The 20,964-nt window shown below is 40.2% G+C and overlaps 1 protein-coding gene across 1 annotated transcript in view; it reads right to left on the bottom strand.

Annotated features, from left to right (window-relative positions):
* The window catches only part of PDZRN4 (PDZ domain containing ring finger 4), a 367,304-nt gene extending 350,671 nt beyond the window's left edge, over positions 1–16,633 (bottom strand). Inside the window, exons 1-3 of the mRNA XM_003481711.5 lie at positions 15,855–16,633; positions 13,456–13,542; positions 11,439–11,546 (exon numbers count right to left, since the gene is read on the bottom strand). Coding sequence (XP_003481759.3) covers positions 11,439–11,546; positions 13,456–13,542; positions 15,855–16,520 — 861 coding nt within the window. The 5' untranslated portion in view covers positions 16,521–16,633. The remainder of the gene's footprint in view (positions 1–11,438; positions 11,547–13,455; positions 13,543–15,854) is intronic.
* Between the last annotated feature and the right edge of the window lie 4,331 nt (positions 16,634–20,964).

The following is a 20,964-nucleotide window of genomic DNA, read 5'->3' as shown; positions in this document are numbered from 1 at the left end:
TTTAAAAATCCACAACCAGGCAGACTTGGAGGAAGGCAGTGCTGGAACAGAGGACTAGAGGAGATTCCTGGAGCGCTGGTGATGATCTGTTCCTTGATCTGAAGCTGGCTACACGTGGACGACTTCACTTTCTGATCTTACATTGCACCAGACCCTTACCATTTGTGACTCTTCTGTAACAAATTTACTTAAAATCTAGCACCAAGCACCATTCTGGATCTAAGGTGAGCACATTGTAAGAAAGTGAAGACAAGGGGCAACATTAAGATAAGTGTGATGAACCAAGTCATGAGGTTGCCACTACCTTCTGGCAGTTTTCTATTGTGTTTGCCACAGGCCCTCATTACCTCACACATGGACACTGTGGTACTCACCCACTAGTCTTTCTGATCAAGTACCTTCATTTTTTAACCTAGTCACACATCCCAGTGAAATCTGTTTTTTGATTAATCTTGTAACCATGGCTTTGTCATCCCCCTGCTCAAAAGTGATTACAGATTCCTCACTGCCTTCACTACAAAACTTAACTCCTTAGCCAAATATACAATGCCTTCCACTAATTTCACCAAAATCTGAATTCAAGTGACTTATGCATTATTACCTTGAATCACAGACATAACTCTTCATTATTACTGTGTCAAGTTACGGTTAAGGGCACAAACCCAAGAATTCTTTTTCTGTGACCTCGGAAATTTACTTGATATCTCTGAGCCACAGTTTTCTCATCTGCAAAATGGGGATAATACCAGTACCTCATAAGAGTTTTTGTGGGGATGAAATGAGTTAATACCTGTACAGCACCTAATACATACAGTCATCAGTTATGTGTTGACTATTATTTATTCACTATGTTAATCAGCTAAAAGGGCTGCCAAGGAAGATACAGTCAAAACCCGCCTTGTCATTCGGCTCATGGCATCCTTCCCAAAGATGGAAAGCCCTTGCTCCATCCTCTCTTCCCTCCTAATCTCCATTATTTCCTTTAAACTACCATTTCATTCTTACGGCTTCAGGTCGCCATAATACCAGGGAGGTCTTTTTACAAGTTCCTCTATGCCAGTCATTCATCATGTGTTCTTATTCCATTTTCATGTCTTAATTATAAGGTATTTGAAGTAAGTACAATTACTAATTGGTCTTTTTTACCTCCAGCAACAAAAGCCTACTGTCATTCAAGTATATTTAATTATTTAGCAAATCATGTGTGTAATACATTTAACTGTAAAAATGATTATCTTTTTGAATCAGCTTTACTGAATTACAATTGAAAATGAAATTGTAAGATATTTAAAGTGTACACTGGAATGATTTGACATACATAAAAATTGTGAAATCATTCCCACCATCTAGTTAATTAACATATCATCACTTTATTTATTTACTTATAACACTTAAGTTCTACACTCTTAACAAATTTCCATTATCTAACATAGTGTTTTCAACTGTAGTCACATCATGTTTTTTGTTACATCCTCAGACCTCATTTATCTTAGAGATGAAATTTTGTATCTTTTTATCAACCTCTTCCTATTACCCTACCCCAAAATCAATATACAAAAGTCAGTTGCATTTCTACACATAATGAACTCTCAGAAAGAGAAATTAAGAAAACAATTCCACTTACAACTACATCAAAAAGAATAAAATACCTGGGAATAAATTTAACTGAACAGATAGAAGACAAATTACAGAAACACTGATGAAAGAAACTGAAGAAGACACAAATAAATGGAAAGACATTCTATGTTTATAGCTTTGAAGAATTACCACTGTTAAAATATCTACCCATACTACCCAAAATAATCCACGGATTCAGTGCAATTCCTATCAAAAGTCCAAAGGCATTTTTCACAGAAATAGAAAAATTAATCCTAAAATTTGTAATGGAACCATTAAAGACCTATAAATAGCCAAAGAAATATTGAGTAAGAAAAACAAGGCTAGAGGCATCACACTTCCTGGTTACAAACTGTACTACAAAGCTACAGTAATCAAAATGGTATGGTATTAGCATAAAAACAAATGCAGAGATTAATGGAATAGAATAGACAGATCAGGAATAAAGCCATACAAACAGAGTCAATTTATTTGCAACAAAAGAGCCAAGAATATAAAGTGGGGAAAGGAGCATCTTTTCAATAAATGGTGTTGAGATAAACAGACAGCCACAAACAAGAGAATGAAACTGGAACCTTATCATATACCACTCAGAAAAATAAGCTCAGAATGAATTAGATGAAATAAAACCACAAAAATCCTCAAGAAAAACACAGGGAGTAAACTCCTTGATACAAGTTTTGAGAATCAATTTTCTGGATTTGATACAAAAAGCAAAGTCAACAAAAGGCAAAATAAACAGAGAAACTACTTGAACTAAAAAGCTTCTGCATAGCAAAGGAAACCATCAACAAAATGAAAAGACAACCTAGAGAATGGAAAAAATATTTAAAAACCATGTATGTGTGTGTATATATACTGTGTGTGTGTGTGTGCCAGTCATTCATCATGTGTTCTGACTCCATTTTCATGCCATTTGTGGCAACATGGATGAAACTCAAGGGCATTTATTCTAAGTGAAACAGGCCAGAGAATGACAAATACTGCATGGTGTTGCTGACATTTGGAATATTTTTTAAAAAGTCACCCATAGAAACAGAGTAGAAAACCAGTCATCTTTTATATGACTAACATATTTTTGCTAACTAATGATTTCTATATATGATTTCATAAAGAAAATTTTTTTCCTTTTACTTCAATGTATTGAGTAAAACATCGAATTACCTAATTTTACCTTAAAATTTTAAAATTATATATATTTTCCAACTATTCAGTGCTAAATTTTATCTTAATCAATACTATAAAATATAATCATTTCCCTATAAAATGAGCAGCATAGTCAATGGCGCATTTAATCTAATGAGTTAGAGATTTATTCCTACACCTTTTACAGCAATATAAAATTGTTCAAAATATTTTAAACATAATGAATAATGTCTATTCTTTGGGGCACTTTTTATTTGAATTACCTCTGAGATGTTGACTATTAAAGGAGCGCTAAGCTTCTTAAGGACACTGTTAACTGCTTTAAAAAGAGGAGGAAGGCGATTAAAGGAATTGTCCATACAGCCGTTGGACCGTGATGTGGCCACAATAATTCATAGGTTAAGAGGATCAAGTACCAAATCCACCCAACATGCCAGCTACTGTTTTTCTTTTTTCTGATGCTTTCTCAAAGCAGTGGGAAGAATGAAATTTTAGACAAAAAATGAAGAAATATGTATAAAATTTCTGTAAATGCATTAAAATCTACTAGGAATACAAAAGCACGTATTTTACAATAGGCAACTTTCTTAAACTTGCCTTTAAAGGTTCCAAGCAACAAGCTTAGTGAGTTGTTCCTTAAGCTTCCTCAGAACAGCTCACAGCTGGGGCTACTGTTAATTATTCTAAGCAGCTCTCATCAGTAGAACTTCAAAAGGGTCCCCCAGCCACTTCCCAGTGCTCTAGGAGGCTTCTACGTCTGTCTTTTCACCAAACCATTTACAAGGTTTGGAAACACTGAAAACATCTTTCATCTTTTCAGTTCCTCTGTAGTTAATCACATTTTTGTTCAATTCATGTTCAGTCCAGAGCCATTTTCTGCAAATCTGCTTTGCAGGCAAGCACGTGAATTCAGTAAGCTTTACCAGTGTTCCTCAAGTTCAATGGCAAAAGATCTGAAGGTGAACATACATGTCTTCTGATCCAATCCAAGTGTTTACATAAACAGGATTTGAAACACTGTTGCAGATTTGAGTTCTTTCTTATTTACAGGCTAGAAGAAACAGTCTAGGGAAATACAATTGCTTCAATCCATCTTCACTAGATCTTAGAGCTTTTAAAATTTAAGAAACAGTAAATCTTTCAACTTCTGATTGACATTGTGAGAAAGATGCAAAGACAAGGAACACGAGGTAAGAGGGGTGGCCTTCAGGAACTCCCCCCCTGACACCTGAAAAATCCTTTGATCTGGATCATAACCCCTAAAATTTTGAGCTCAAGGTATATCCATCCATTTATCCCATTATTCAAAGAAAATAACAAAGACCTCTGGTTTGCCAGGCTCGATGCTGGGTGCAGGAAGGATGCCAGAACTATTAACTTCAACAAAATTCTACACCACTTTTCAAAAACCCATGCACTTGTTCAGGGAGAACACCAAATAACAAATAAATAGCAAAGCTTATGAAAACTGCTATGAAAGTGAGAGGTATAAAAATCTACTGACAACAGAGATAAGAAAACAGGAGTTCCCATTGTGGCGCAGCAGAAATGAACCCGACTAGGAACCATGAGGTTTCAGATTCGATCCCTGGCCTCGCTCAATGGGTTAAGGATCCGGCATTGTCGTGAGCTGTGGTGTAGGTCTCAGATGAGGCTTGGATCTGATGTTGCTGTGGCTGTGGCTGTGGTGTAGGCCAGCAGCTGTAGACCCTTAACCTGAGAACCTCCATATGCGGTGGGTGCAGCCCTAAAAAGACAAAAAAAGGAAACAAAGAAAGAAGATAATTCACCTTGGTGAACTGTGAAGGGAGTGGAGGATTGCTGAGGATACTCGGACCCTTACCAGCAGAAGAAAAGATGTGGGGTTGGGGGGTGGGGGGAGGCCAGAACACCAGGTAGGAAGGAAAGAAGGAATAAAGACATAGAGTCCTGAAGATAAGAAAGGGAAGGAGGTTCATGTGACCACAGTAGAGGATCTAAAAAGGAAAACTAATTTAAAAAAAAAAAGAGAGTAAAAGTTTTGAAGATCCATTTTTGCTTCACCAATAAATGAGATATTTATCCAACTGGCAATAGAATGATGATGAAGGACCTAAAACAAAGGAGCAAAAACACAACAACCCTGAGAGTAGCAGGCAAGTTGAACTGCAAGTGGTAGAGACTGGCCAAAGTTTACTCCAGAAGCTACTGTGCTGGTCAAGGCGAAAATGATACATGCTTGAGACTCATGAAGCCATTATCTCTGGGTTAAGTTCAGACACCCTGAGGACGGTAAATGTCTGTCATTCAAATACCTATTAGTATAAGTGGATTTAAAGGCATTCCTTCCAAAAGACAAATACTGCAAAGAAATAAGAGCATGAAAAGGAAGATGTCAGACTCCTAGGATTACTGAAGGAAAAAAAGGAAGGCAAAAGACAGTAAGACATGGCCCACTTTGAAATTTTCACCTAAAATCAATTCTGGATCTCTTTTGAACACATCAAAGCCCAATGATGTCACAGGGAGGTCCCAGTTCAAGATGTCAGCGGAGGAAGATACTGAACTCACATCCTCCCACAGAACCTGCCGCTGTACATGGAACAACTTCCGCTGAACAAAACCTAAAAACTGGTGAAGTGACCCCTTCACCTGAGGATCATGAGAAGGAAACCATATACTGAAGCAGGGAGGTCAGGCTGAGACACAACCTCCTATAAGCCCTACCCCAGCGCAGCAACACTCCATTAGGACGGGACCCAAAACCCAGAGTTTCTCCCTGAGGAGTGAAGGGTTAGGACCCCACCCTGGACACCCCAACTCTTCAGACCAGAACTTGAAAGACAAGCTCCCAAAACATCTGGCTTTCGAGACCAAAAGGCTTATGCCCATGAGAACTGCAGGGCTATGGCAAACTGATAAAAGGCTCTTCAAGGGCTCTTGTGCAGACTCACCTGCCTCAGCACCCAGGGTAGGAGGAGCCCTTTAGAGATGCCCAGATTCTTCTTTTTGGTCTTTTTAGGGCTGCACCCATGGCACATGGAAGTTCCCAGGCGAGGGGTCAAATCGGAGCTGCAGCTGCTGGCCTACACCACAGCCACGGCAATGCCAGATCTGAGCTGTGTCCTCAACCTGCCATGTTGCTGCTGCAGTCTGCAGCAACGCTGGATCCTTTAAACCACTGAACAAGGCCAGGGATCAAACCCATATCCTCACAGACACTAGTTAGGTTCTTAACCCACTAAGCCACAAGGGGAACTCCCAAAAGTATATTTTAAACAAAATGATTTCTTAATAATGGAAACTCAGCAGGGTGGTAAAATATAATTAACTGGATAGAAGATCTGAGGGACTAGCTATTGTTACCCTCATAGTTATGGCCAAAACCTGGCAATAAGAAAACATGAGACCCCCAGTTCAACTTCAAAACCAAGACCTAAGTTCAAAGCCTGCACCTTTTCCTGAAACCACATTGCTGTGCCACATCCACAGATGCTACTCTTTTACTAACCCCATGTCATGATGTCCCATTTGAATCTGACTACTCCTAAGAGAATAGGAAAACTAGAATAAAACCCCTCGTGTCATTCCACTAAGATGGTGATATCCATTTGCCTTCATAACAATTGGAAGAGTAGCTTCACATGAAGGCCTGCTTTGTCTTGTATAGACAGAAAACAGGACCTCTACATCATAAGATACCTGAAGAGTAGAGAATGGGTCTATTGCTCTTTACAGCCATAATGCAGGTATGCCACATGACGCATTAGTAATTAGTAAAATACTTGCTGAACGACTGCATTAAACCCTAAGTGCAAAGTTTTCTCCCATAGTCGTTTTTGCATCTGAGGTCCATGGAAGTATATGAGACGGACAAGTTAAAATTCCCTACATTTACTCATTCAAACTGTGGTGCCTATGGAAATGGGGGTCACCGAAAGCCGGAGAGTGATCTGGATCCTCCAAGAAAGGAAAATAAAACTCCCCTTCCCTTCCCACATGGTCTCTCTGCTTTGGAGAACAAATAACTTGCATAAACTGAATGAGATACATCAAGCTTACAGTAGTGGGTTCAAAGAACCTGCCCTGTACCTGATGCTTTGTGTCCACAGTAACAATGAAGGGCATAGAACTGAGGCACAGCTGGCTTGCTCAAGGACACACGAGTTTTAAAAGTCAGGATAGGAGTTCCAGCCAGATCCTTTGATTTCAGAATTCATGTTCTTACTGTGCCGGAGAGCTTCCCAAGATACATTGAAATGTACAAGTATATAGTAATAGTAACAATGAATTACAAATATGCTCATGACTACAAATCTCATTACAACGTAATTCTTGCACTTGTGAAATAAAATTCATGTTTTCTGACGAGACAAGAAAAATTTAAACGTAAAAATTCTTCTCTGCAGTTTGTCCCCCCCCACCTTGTTGTGCACTGAGTATCTGCATTACGCACTGACCAAACTTCCCCCGTCCCCCTGGGCAGGAATACCCACTGGACTATAAAGAGTAACATTCTCTCAGCATCAACACAATTCCTTAATGAAAACATTCCTTTATTGATCTTGTAAGAATCTCATGACCCACCAGGATGATGGTTAAATCTGAATTAGGTAAACTGTTAATAATATGTCATTTAATGTACAGTCCTCTGTCCCAAAAAAACTTATATAACTGTGCCTTGATTCCTAACCAATGCAACAGTTCTCAGAGCTTTCTGAGATGCTCTTCCTGGGTTATAAACCTTACATTTGGTTCTAATGACATGTTTTAATTCTTTCTTAGATCGACTGATTAATTTTTTTTGTTTGTTTGTTTTTGTCTGTTTGTGTTTTTAGGGCCCCACCCATGGCACATGGAGGTACCTAGGCTAGGAAGCTGTAGCTGCTGGTCTACACCACAGCCACCGCAATGCAGGATCAGAGCCGCGTCTGTGACCTACACCACAGTTCACGACAACACCAGATCCTTAACCCACTCAGCGAGGCCAGGGGTCGAACCCAAAACCTCCCGGTTCCTAGTCGGATTCGCTGCCGCTGTGCCACAAATGGGAATTCTAGATCGACTGATTAATTTTTCATCAACACACTAAGAGGCTTGCTTTTAGTTCTTTCCTAATTCTTTCAATCAGTCAATGTTATTTAAACAATTAAATAACACTTTACAAATGTAGGAGGATGATAATATTAATGAATTCAGTGATGTGTTTGAATTAAATAGCAATTCGTCAAAAATTTGAATCGCCCACCAGATTTACAAGGGACCGACAAAACCTGTAAATGCTTCCTATGCATGTGCAAATTAGCAATGCTGCTTTATGAGACGGTAAGTTGCACTGTCCATCAGGCACATACAGAGCTACTACACTGAAGATCTGATTCAAGAGCATTCCTGAATGTTGAGCTCTGATCTGCATTTACATTTCCCACGTTAAGAACTACAACTAAACTACACAGAGCCTTAGGCAAATAAACCTGATAACTACCAAAGATTTACACGTTAGCGGAAGAAAAAGTAGTGACAGGGAATGCAGAATATCTAACATTACAGAACTAAAAGAAAGTGTAGCTGGTAGTCTGGAAGAGTTAAGAAATCCTCGTAGAGACATTATATTTGCAAAGTTCTTTCTGCTAGTACCAAGTGCGGCACTTTCTAGAAAGTGCTACATTGACATTATTCAATGTGGGTGCTGTTTCTAAAGTAAATGGAAATGGCTTGAGCACTGCGTTTAGTTCCAAACTATTCTCAAAGACTTCACAGCACTCTACCCTGACTCCCTGGCCTCCAGAACCTAAGAGAAGGGTGGACTTTCCCGTCAGGAGGCAGTGGCTAGGAGCTGGGGGGAGAGGGAGAAGACCGTGTGAACAAAGAGCCATGAATAACTATCCCCCTTCTTATTCATTTTCTCACTCAGGGGTTATAGTTGTGGTGCCTGCTATCAGCATCGCAGAAACAAAAAGAGGAACAGTTGCTGACACAGCAATGAACTTTGACTCTCAACTCTCCCCACTGCCCCCTTGGGCATCCTAACATGAAGATAACTGCGGTAATGGCACTGCCCTCCTAGAACTGTGCCAAAGCCTCTGATAGTATCAAGCATCTTCTATGGTTCCTTTGAGTCTTGAAAGGGTGAAAAACAGTATGTGCAAAAGATGCTTTTATTTGGATGTACACTCTGGTCAATGCCTAGTCTCTGTGAACCTTTGTGACTTTTCAAAATGTCTTTAACAATATCTTCTGCCTGTTCAGTCTCCGATGTCGTAACGCAAATTCACAACTGATGTCTCTTCTGAATCTACACACATACATATTTTTAACAAATGTGGATGTGTAAACATCCAGAAACTGCTAAACATAGTTGCTCATAAAGACAGGCTCCAAAAACAAATTTGTCTGACATTATGTGAAAAATATGACATGGATTTACCTTATGACTGTGATTTTTTTTTTCTTTCATAATTTTTGAATATAGCTTCAGGGGAAGGCAAAATACTAAAAAACAATACTTTTGGACTTTTTGGCTTTGGTTAATTTTTAGCAAAATTGTTATGACTAATATTTTTGTAAGAATTAGTATAATCTCTCCAATTATCAGTAACACCAAACCTTTAACAGGTGTGATTTTTCCATTAAATGAATGAATTAAGAAAATGTATAAGAGCAACTCATAAACCTGTTGTGATGTGCGCTTTAAGCAATTAACTAGACAAAATATTTTTAGTATAACTTGACTGTAAGTAAAAAATAAACTGTCCAACAGTTTCTGTTTTTTATTTCAGTCACATGTGAATGAATTCAAAGCACTCGGGAATGTGCCAGACTGTGGGAGTTAAGTCATATGGGTAGTTCATAACATATGAAATATTTGTGTGTGTTTTTTTTTTTTTTCCTTTATAGGGTCACCCCCGCAGCATATGGAAGTTCCCAGAGTTCCCAGGTTAGGGGTCGAATCAGAGCTACAGCTGCGGGCCTATGCCACAACCACAGCAACATGAGGTCCGAGCCGCATCTGCAGCCTACGCCACAACTCAGGGCCACACCAGATCCCCAACCCACTGAGCGAAGCCAGAGCCAGATATCGAACTCACATCCTCATGGATATTAGTTGGATTCACTTCTGCTTAGCCACATGGGAACTCCCCAAACCAGTAAACTTTTAACAAAAATACTCTATCACAATATAAGAGAAAAATCCTTCTTCCTTCTCTTTCATGCAACATTAGTGAAGCATACATAACATTGTCACTTACCTGGAATAAATTATTAACTCCCTAGTGCATGTTTCTATTGTGAGTATACGTCAGTGTGTGTGCCCAACTGAGTATATGGATCCAGTTCCTTCAGCCCTTCCAACAGTAGCATATGCAAGCATTTGTTTTCCATTTAACTGGAAAAATCAAAATGCTTAGAGATAAGCAGGAAGTAATAAGAACAATTTTTTGCTTAAATTCTCATGCCCTTTATATTATATTGCACAAATGTGAGTATAAACATTCTAACTTTAGAAACTGCAGCATGTAAATGTTTCCACCAGTCAAAGTGTCAAGACAAACTAGATAGCATCAGTGAAAGGAGTTCTATACTTTCTTGGCTACAAAACTGGAAAGAAAATATCTTGATACAAGAGACCTCTTCAGAAAAAAACCCCACAGTTTTTCAGCCGAAGTTACCCCCTCTTTCTTCCCCAACGTGTCTAATCAGCTATTTCCAAATGTTAGGAGTCAACAACAAACAATAGGCTCTTTTTTGATCTTTACTATCATCTTAGGTCAAATTATTCCAAATTCAACTTTTTTAATGCACAAGTGATGAATGAACATCTAAAACTTTATTCACTGTTTAGTCAAGAAAAACTGTCTCCCTCCAGATAGTTTATATAGACATTCAGAAAGCTAGTACTAGTGATTATATGATCTAACAAAAAGCAGAATTTCTTCCAAAAGAATAGTGGAATCAAGTAAACCTTCCAATATCTATTTTGGCCTTCACTAATACATTGGAAATAGCACCACTGACAAAAGTAACCTAATTTTCAGTTGTGCCAAATAACACTATTTCAACCAGTTAAAATTTCAAAAGCACTGAACCAAAATTCTATTATCACAGCTCAAATCTCACTACCTTATAAGTATTTAATTTACTTTGTCAACCCTAAATACAAACAATAAGGCTACAATGTACATTAAAGAAAATGAAGAGTTCCCACCAGGTTTTAGCAATTGGGGAAAAAAAAAGCTGCCTTTTTTTTTTCAGGTAAAAAAGACATGAAAAAGATAACCATATTAAACTTAGAAATGGTAAAAAGGCATTGTATAAGTAATTCCAAACACCAAATATAACATGTTAATCACGAGTTTAAAGATAATATTTCCTCATCAAAAATGTTCTTCAGCAGAGATTTATCATCCTTTTTGGGGATGTTATTAACAAAAACAATCCCTTAAAAATCACATAATTATCTTTATAACTTATGGGGGTTGGCAATGTACTAAAATAGAGATATTCATTAACACATTTGGAAATCTGGTAATTCATTCTTCTATCCCAGCATCTACTACTTAAAATAGGACAGATAAATACTCTAGTTAAATATACACTCCACAAAATACCACATCAAGATAACTCAATCGTTTGGAAATTTAAAATATCCAAATATTTCTTCCATGAGTCCTATCTGTGTTGTATAATTCTCTTACCTCAATGATTTTGTCATGAATCTCCAGGCCATCTGCTCTATCAGCAGGTCCATTTTGCGAAATTTTTGAAACATAAATTCCTTCCATTGATGTTTCTTCTTGATTATTCTATAAAAAATACAAACAATGGCAGTAAGAAAGATGTAAACAAAACTTGAAGTTAGATAAAAAACAATTAATAGATGGAACACTGCCAATCCTTCTTAAACACTGAACTCTCTTTCTCAGCTGAAGATCTGGTACTGAATTTTAACTAAATACCAAATAGTCATTAATCAAGATGGCAGCTTTAATGAACAAGTATGGCATCTTGGCAAGATTATCTACTTACCTCATATCTTTGAATATACATAAAAGCTATGGGGAAAGGGAATGCACAAGGTCATGTCTATGGGCTTCTAAGTATTATTTATAAAACATCTCACTTCCAAAGAGACATAGCAATTAAAAGGAGTTACAAGTTAAAGAAAACAAAAAGGGTATCCAACCCCACTACATAACTGGTTTGAGATGTGGTCATTGTTTTAAAAATACAACTTAGCCTCATGACATGACAGATTTGGAAAACATAGCTCTGACTGTAAATATTCACAGGGGAGACAGGGAGCTTACTCAAGTGGAAAATCCCAAAAGATCAACTCCAAATTGCTGGAGAACCCACTCAGGGCTAATCATTACACAGTTCCAGGTGCAATGAGCCTAATGATTAGTTAAACCTCAAACATACAGCCAGTATCATACAAATAGGACATCTTAGCAAGTCACAGGAAGCCAATTATATGGCAAAACTTATTATTTAAGGAAAATGCCCAACATCCTATAATAATTTACAATTTTAAATGTCATTTTACTTCGTGGCAGGTTAAATAAAATTATTTCTCCTCAATTAACCTCCTTTAACATGAATTTTAAGAGGCTCTTAAAAATGTCCAATGTCACCTAAATGTCAAACACCTAACTAGCATGTATAAAAATATTCCTTAGGGGAAAAGAAAACAAAAAATGATATGCTAAAAAGACTTCTGTCTTACAATAAATGAGGACTGTTCTAGAAACAGAAGCTCAGCTGTCATTAGTTGCTAGGCTTTTGAAATGCCAAACACAAAGAGGAAATATGTCATTGCCATCCTAGCCTGAACATAGCATATGGCCAACAACTCTCAGACAGTTTCCATGGACAACATCTGCAATGTAGGATGCAAAAACTTTCATGGCAGCTTATTGGGAAACTGAAAGAATACATTTTTTGGGTTTTTTTTTTGTTTTTTGTTTTTTTTTAAACTTCACCATCTTTTCTAGGTAGCGGAAAGAGTAAGTTGATATAGTTATTTGAATGATATGAAAACTCTGCACGTACAGTATTCAGTATAAGCTTATTAACTCATGCATTTTGAAAACAATTGCCATCAATGTAGAAAATATTATTCATTCAACGAAATAAAAGATTTGATTTGGGGAGCCAAAATATGCCAAAGGAACTAACTTTTTAAAACATGGTATTTCCTGTGTAATAGTGAAAACAATTATCCCTTATTTCAACTTATTTTAACTCTCCATTCTTTCAACCAACATATATTATAAATTGTCTAGTCTATGTTAGTATCTGAAAACTTAACAATTTGACATAGTAAATAGGAAGTATAAGAAAGCAATATAGCTGTGTAATATTATCAAATGGAAATTGCCTATACATTATTATGAAACAGTTTAAGAAATTTGCCAACAGGACTATACACTGTAGATGAAAATGTGAAATGTACTCTTTTTTTAAGTAGCAGAGTATGTTAGCTATTTTTTTTTCATTTTTCTCAAAAAATTCTCAGTATGCTCTGGAATATTTTCACTGGAATATTTATATTAAGGAATCTGGCATTTGATGACAAGTACTATTTCAAAGATTAAACCACCTGTTTTTTGTGATTTTTTTTTTTTTTTTACTCAAAATCCACAAATGAAAGCTAAGTCTTCTACTATTTTCTAAACAAAGAGTGAGTTATGGATTAACAAGGGGGGTTACCTGATTTGGTCGACCGCCTATAATATTGAATCCCAAAGTGTCATTTTCTCTTTCTAACACAATAGTGAATGGCTTATGTTCTCCATCCTAGAAGAAAAGGGATAAAATAGGTAAAAAATATAAAAGAAAAAACAAACACTATAATAAAAGTATTTTTAACTGCAAGTAAATTAAGATTTTTTTTTAAAAAAAGAGAAAACCTTAAAATCTTTAAATTAAGGCTGGTTGAGTTTGGAGAAGGTTAATTTCTTCCTAAAATTACTTTGAAAGTGTATATTTGAAGGAGCAACCATGCATGTGAGAAAAATAACTATTTTCAAAAATGGCTAAATACCTTTGCATTTTTAAACATGCAGCTTTTATCCTGATGTAGCATCTGATTCTGGATCCACCGTAATTTAAAACAGATTTCTGATTTAACAGTGCAGGTATCCTTATTTCCCCCCTCCACTATATTAGAGTAAAATAAAATGTTAAAGAATCTCAGAATTACTATATGTCAAAATTTCACTTTGGAACATCTTAAGAGATATAAAGAACAGAGAGCTATTTATACATTTCTTTCCACAGTAGTATTCAGATTGCTATTGTAATACAGATTCTTGTTGGTCACGGTAATCTAATTTTTAAATGGTATTTTTATTTGGTTTTGCATCATTTCTGCATAATCTAAACAAGAGAGGGTATGTGCTGGCTAAAGTAGTATGTATTGCTTTCCTGAAGGTCAAATAATAGTTAAAAAAAATAGGAATTACATCTAAAATCTGCTTGCTAAGGAAGACTGATTTAAACACAAGATGAAATGGTGCCACATCACGTGAGTTACATTCATAGTTAGGAATATTAACTATCCGAGGAAATGACATATTTGGTAATTCAAAATGATAAAATCCCATAAACATCATCACCACTGCCACCATCATCACCACCTTTTCCCAAGAGCTTTTCCCAGGCAGTGCACACAGCAGCCCCTACTGGTAGAGGGAAAACATTTCTGAGCAACACAGCCTTTTGGTAATTAGTCTGCAGGTCCTGGGGAGTTTCTCTTCCCTTGTCAGAATCACCTGACTTGTTGCATGGACTTCTCTGCATTACAATCTAGCCTTGCTCCTTTGCACCAACTACTGTTTCCCCAAGGCCTTGAAACCTGAATTGGTATTACAGACCATATTTCTGTATTTTTCTCTGGTCTTCCCAGTTTATAAATTTACCTGGATAGAAATACGATAAAAATTATAGATAGCATCCAGTCTTTTAATAAGTATGTGCTTCCATTTATCAGAGTCGGAAAGGCTCAGCCCTCACTCTTCAATTATCCTTTTTAGGTTCAAGGAGAGATGCTTCTAAACTCAGTTCGAGGCGGTGGAAAGCAGTCCCAAATAGGCATGTCCTGGGTTGCTCCTCCCCAAGAGACTAGGGATTGAAAACAGCTCCTTGAACGGAGTGTAACTTCTGCTAAAGCCCTGCTCACCAAGGCAGCGGCCAACAATGTCAAACACTGAGCAGAAGTCCTCCGCAAGAGAAGAAACAGCTTTATAAACAAGTCTCTTCTCATGAGCTGCCGCAAAGAGGAGTGTTTATTCCTCGGAAAGCGGGCAGTTCTGGAACACAGTTCAGGGCCAGCAGCCGGGACAAGGAAGGGAAACACCAGGTTGCTCCCAGGGCTGGTCTGAGCGCAGATGGATGTGAGCTCTCAGACTTGGTTCCCCCAAGTCTCACCCTCGGGCACTCGCATGTCACCCTTAACGAAATCCCGAAGCAGGGAAAGATTATTTAGGGAAGGTCAGAGTGATGAAAAGAATCCTGCAGGACTAAGAAATCCCCTCTCTTAATTTTGCAACTCCAAGTCATCCTGTTTTGCCATATGCCTCAGACTCCCTGTGCTGAGGAGAAGGTGGCTGATACGGGCAGTCTGGCAGGGAAACTAAGTCATTAAGAACCAAGGGTGTTGGAGAGAGTGACAGAGCCACGGGGATGCTGCAGAGGGGAGGCAGGGTCGGAGAGGTCCTCGATTCCTGGCTTTCCTTCTCGGATTGGCTTCAGGCACAGGCCAAAGGTACAAAAAACAGGCAGAAAGGGTAGGGCAGGAGAGTTAAAGATGGGGAACAAGGGTCTGGGTGGGAAAAATGAGTTTTCCTCATTCTTCCTTCGCGGCCCTAAAGTTGGAATTGAAGCTGTTTAACGCTTTTCCAATCCTCATAGAAGTGGAACCGGGACGAGCCTTCCTAAGTGCACTACTAATACACTCGGAAGATAACAGGATAGGATGATCAGGGCGGTGGATGCGTCCTACCGCAGAAGGGAGGATGTCACCTTGCAAAGGAATCCTGAAGTGCCAGAAAGAACCATCTCCCTTTCCACCCCATCATTCCCCAGGTGCCAGATCCCTCTGCGCTTACCCGGCCGTGGCCGCCGCCCAAGTCTCTGGCGAAGTTGCGGACGTGAGCCATGTACTGGGTGAATTTCTCCTGGTACCTGCGGGCCGTGAGCTGCACCTCGCCCTGCAACGCCCAGAGCTGCACTAGCAGCGCCTTCTCGCGCCGCCTCCAGGCCAGGACCCGAGACCCAGGCCCCCGCCCGCTCCCGCCGCGGATGCCGGGCGGCCCCCTGCGGGCGCCCCCGCCCCCGCCCCGGCGGACCCCGGGCGCCGAGCCGCAGCTCCCCCTCGCGGGTACGTTCCCGCCACCCAGGCAGCGGGGTTCCGAGATGCAGCCCCGGCGGCGGCGGCGGTGGCGGTGGCCAGGGCCGAAGTCGCAGCGCTCGACGTGCGCAGCCAGCTCGCGGAGCCTGACCGAGCGGCCGCAGCCCCGGGCGCGGTAGTCGCACTGGATGCGAAGCTTCTGGACGAGGCTGCGCAGAGGCAGCACTCGGTACAGTTCACCCGGAGCCAGGGGCTGGCACTGCAGCGGGCACCGGCGCCACCGCGCAGCCCAGGGCCGCAGGCAGCGGGCGCAGAAGACGTGCCCGCATGGCGTGCACAGGGGCTCCTCCAGCACCTGGCCGCACAGCCTGCACTGGAAATCCGGGTCCACCGCTTCGATGAAACGCTCCAGGGCAAAGCCCATGGCAGGGATAGGGGGCGGGAAAGGGGGAGCAAATGCCGAGTCCACTTTCTCTGAGACCGGTATCTCCCCTGCGCTACCCCTCGGACTGCGCTCCCGCTGCGGCCGAGGCTCGTGGTGGGGAAGGAGAAAAGGGTGAGGGGTTGCGATCTCAGAGTTTGTTTGGCTCGAAGTTTTCTGGCTCCGGCTAAGTCCCCTGACTGCCGTATTGACACGAATAGACGCCACCTCCAGTGGTACCCTTCCTCTCCTACCCCCTGGCCACGCTCTTGCTGCTCTGCAATTTGTATTCTTTCAAATTTTGTCCGTGGAGAGCTGAAGCCAGTTTACCAGGACTCTTAGGAAAGCTGTGTTCTCATTTGTCTCTACATCGAACTTTAAGCAGTCCTTGGGCAAAGCTGGTAATGGGCACAGCTCGGGTGTTGAGAACTCCACCAGAATTCCACCAGAATGGAAGCTTCCTCTAGGAGAGCAGGATCTTTGTCCGATTTTCCGCTGAATCTTAATCGCCCTGCATTCAGTCCTTCTTCAGCAAATGTGTTTGAAATCACTTCTGTCCTTTCAAATCAGCTAACTACCAAATGACTGCGACCGCAGGAGCTCAATATGAGGTGTCGACAGAGCCAGGCTACTCAAATCACGATCCAGAAATCAGGTGAGTGTAATGGAAGCGGGATGATGACTGGCTGCAAAGACCAGGAAAAGGCCAGGTGCTCTGCTTAGAACACCTCCCCCAGAGGGAGAACTTGAACCGCCGTTCAAGGTCTCCTACCGCGTGAGGACGCTAAGACTCAGGTTACCCGGCAGCCGACTCCAGGTTCAGTTGCCACACCATCCATCTACTTCCACAGGCATTTTACCATTGGGAATGGGAATGGGATCATTTGGGCACCTGGAAAAGAGAATTAAAGGGAAGGATTATGAAAGAAAGCTGTGAAATAACAAATGAAATCTTGAACCGCTTCCTTCTGTTTACCTCGTATACATAGTTTAGATCCAAACTGCCCTTTTCTCCAGTTTGACTCTTAAAAGTGTGCAGCATTCAGGCCTAACTGAACATATGTAGTATGGGGACCCTCCAAGCCCTCCGGCCTCAGCTTCCTTCACCATCTTCTGAACCTTAGGAATACAAAGCAGCCCTATCACCTAGATACACATCGCTTCCTGCCATGTTCTTGAAGCTACTTCCACATGGTCATTGATTTTTTTCCCTGTTTCTAAAAGAACATGTAATTTTGTATAGTGCTAAAATGCATCAGTTCAAACACATGTAAGAGGCTCCAGACTACGTCCTTTAAATCCTTGGTGCTAAGCTGAAGAATTAGGAAAGGCTAATAATAAAGGCTAATAAGAACCATCTGAGTCTTTTTTCAGTTTGAAAGAGATTTTTATCAGAGTAGCTCAATAGTGAGGATCTGGGGTGGCTTGCCAGACATTTGATATGCTTTTAAACTTGCTTCAAATGAAGATGCTATATTTCACATTTAGACATGTAGGTATATGATAAAGTAACATTTGCCACAATGCTCTAAATTTTCACCTCCCCTCTGGCCAAGTAAATAAACAATAAGTTCCTGAATAAGAAATCATTTAACATTAATGGCGCGAACGTATTCTTGTGAATTGGTTATAGAATTTATTCAGATAATTATGGGCCAGAAGCATCTATTCCATCTTTTTTAAGCTATTGAAAAAGCTATGACTTAGAGCTATGACTTTATAGGCATGACTGTGACTTTTATAGGGCTTGACATTTATGATTTCACAATAAAAACAGTGGCAGTAAGAACATTTTTTTAATAGAGGAAAGAGATGGAATCTAAAAATGTTCTAGTGAGGTGTTAGGGAAATTAGACTTGAAGTTACTTGGAAAAATAAATTGAAACAATGGTTGTAAGATGTCCTTGGTCCACCCATGCAATTCTTGTAGCAAAAGTCAGGAACGTGAGCAGATTCTTGTATGAGTAATTCCATGATATATAACATTTTGATCATTAAAGAGAAGACGGAAGTCAAAAACCTTGTCCACAGAGAATAACAAGTTAAAAAAACGAAAGCATGTAAAGTACAGCCAAGTAATGAAGGAGGCCAAGAGGGAACTTAGGAAAATCTTTTTAATTTTGAGAAAATGAGCACTTCCAAAACAGTTAAGTACCAGGAGAAAAACATTACAAGAGTTGAACCCTAAGGGAATGGACACACAAGTGAACCCCACAGACTCTACCCATCTGAAAATGTTGCAGCATAATAAATCTGTAACGTCAGTTGAGCCAAATGAAATGAAAGTGAGACCTCAGATTTCACTTCCCAGACTGTAAAACATTATTCTATATATAAGGAAAGTTGTGATATCTAGGAAAAGCTTGGCTGAGCTAGAAACATGGAGGCTAATTAGATTGATCAGCTGACATAAGCAAAGCCCTTGGAATAAGTTTAAAATATGCACAAATAATTCAGCAGAACAGATCCAGTAATATTTAAACGTCTTTGGGCAAATGAGACAAATTAGTGCCTTGTATCGTTAGCTTGGGCATATCCTTATGTTTTCACTGATCACAATTTTCTTTTGAGAATGCCTGACTAGGAGATGGGATTCAGATGGCAGAATAGGAGGACTGGAGCTCAACTTCTTTCCTAAAAACAACAAAACTTACGACCAAATGCTGAGCAATTTTCAACCAAATGGACCGGACACTTTCAAAAAGACATTCTACACTGGAAGACAAAGAGGAGGCCACATCAAGAGGTAGGAGGGGCCATTACGTGATATAAGCAACCTCATACCTCCCCAGTGGGAAGCCCCACAGACTGGAAAGTAACTGGTTCACAGAGACTCACCTACAGGAGTGAGAGTTCTGAGCCCCACATCAAACCCCCACACGTGGGGATCTGGCACTGGGAGCAAGAGCCCCTGGAGCATCTGGCATTGAAGGCCAGTGGGGCTTGTGTGCAGGAGCTCCACGGGACTGGGGAAGCGGAGACCCCATTCTTGGAAGGCGCACACAGGCTTTCCCCTGCACTGGGTCCCAGGGCAAAGCAGGGTCTCGGGTGGGAATCTGGGTTCGACGTGCCTGCAGTTCTTGGAGGACCTCCTGGGAAAGCAGGAGTGAATGTGGCTTGTTGTGGGGAAAAGACATTGGAAGCAAAGCTCTCAGGAGTCTTCATCAGCCTGTGGTTTCCTGGAGGGGGCCATTTTGGGAAAATCTGGCCCCGCCCATGAGCGCTGAGAAGCCCCAGGGCAAACAGCAATCCGGTGGGATCACAGCCCCTCCCTGCAGTAACAGGCTCCCTAAAGACCCCCCAGGCACACAGCCGCCTCTAATCCCATCCAGAGACAAAGCCCCACCCACCAGAGGGATAGGAATCACCTGCACCTACCAGTGGGCAGGCATCAGTCCCTCCCAGCAAGAAGCCTACAGCAACCTCCTACCAACTCCAACCACAAGGGGGGCAGACGCCAAAAGTAAGAGAGGCTACAACTCTATTATCTGCAAAAAGGTCACCACACCAAAAACCTATAAAAATGAAAAGACAGAAAACTATAACTCAGATGAGGGAGAAAGGAAAGAATGCCTGACTAGTGAAGTTTGCAGGCTATATAGCAGCATTGGGGGAAAAGCTGAAAGGTAAGCCACTGTCTTCCTTCTTATCCAGCTGTTCTACTGGTTGTGGCCAAGACCAGGCCTGTCCCCTTTCTCATAAGCTTTAATTCAGAGTGAACTTGAGAATACGTCAATTAGAGATAAGGGAAAGAAAATAAATATACTTAGTTCATCTCTAAGGACCCTGCTTTGACTCAAAATATCTTTATAATATCTTCATATCTTTACATTATAATATCTTAAAATATCATTAGGTAGACAATATTGGTTGGGTATTTTCAGCTTAGGAACTAGTTTTTGTTTCAGTTCACTGTCAGGAATCATATATTCATGCAAACAGATTTTAAAAAATTAACTTGCTATATTCTTTGGGCCAATTCCTAGAGCAGTAATGAAACTAGCGTATGCCTGTGAGTGTTTCCAGTGAAAAGAGGCAGAGTTCCAACCCAGTTCTGAGTCATCCCTGCTTCCAAGGATGAATAGGGAATCGGAGAGTTACTTATTGTTAAGCCAAATGCTAAAAGACCTAATACTGAAATATTATATTCCCAGACTCAGAAATGATGAATGGAGAGGTGAAAAATAAGAGATTTTTTTTTTAACTCCTGCATAGATAATACTTTAAACCAACTCATTTGTGATTTTTGTCATATTGTCTCATGCATTTGATTAAGAATCATAAGATCAGGAAGCCTGGGGACATGTTTCAAAGAAAATTTTAAATCATTTCTTATATGTTCATGTAATGTAATTTGGTACTTTTAATATGAGTCATTTTTAAATCTTCTGTTATAAGAACTTGAAATCTCATCATTTATATTTTCTTTTCTGAGTCCCTAGTCATT

Source organism: Sus scrofa, chromosome 5 (assembly GCF_054392235.1).
Source record: "Sus scrofa isolate SSC_HxYL_T2T_F1_AM1 chromosome 5, Sscrofa_HxYL_maternal_Yorkshire_Landrace_v2.0, whole genome shotgun sequence".
In the NCBI taxonomy this organism is placed as follows: Eukaryota; Metazoa; Chordata; class Mammalia; order Artiodactyla; family Suidae; genus Sus; species Sus scrofa.
The sequence above is the reverse complement of the archived record's forward strand: the minus strand, read 5'-3'. Positions and strand labels throughout refer to the sequence as shown.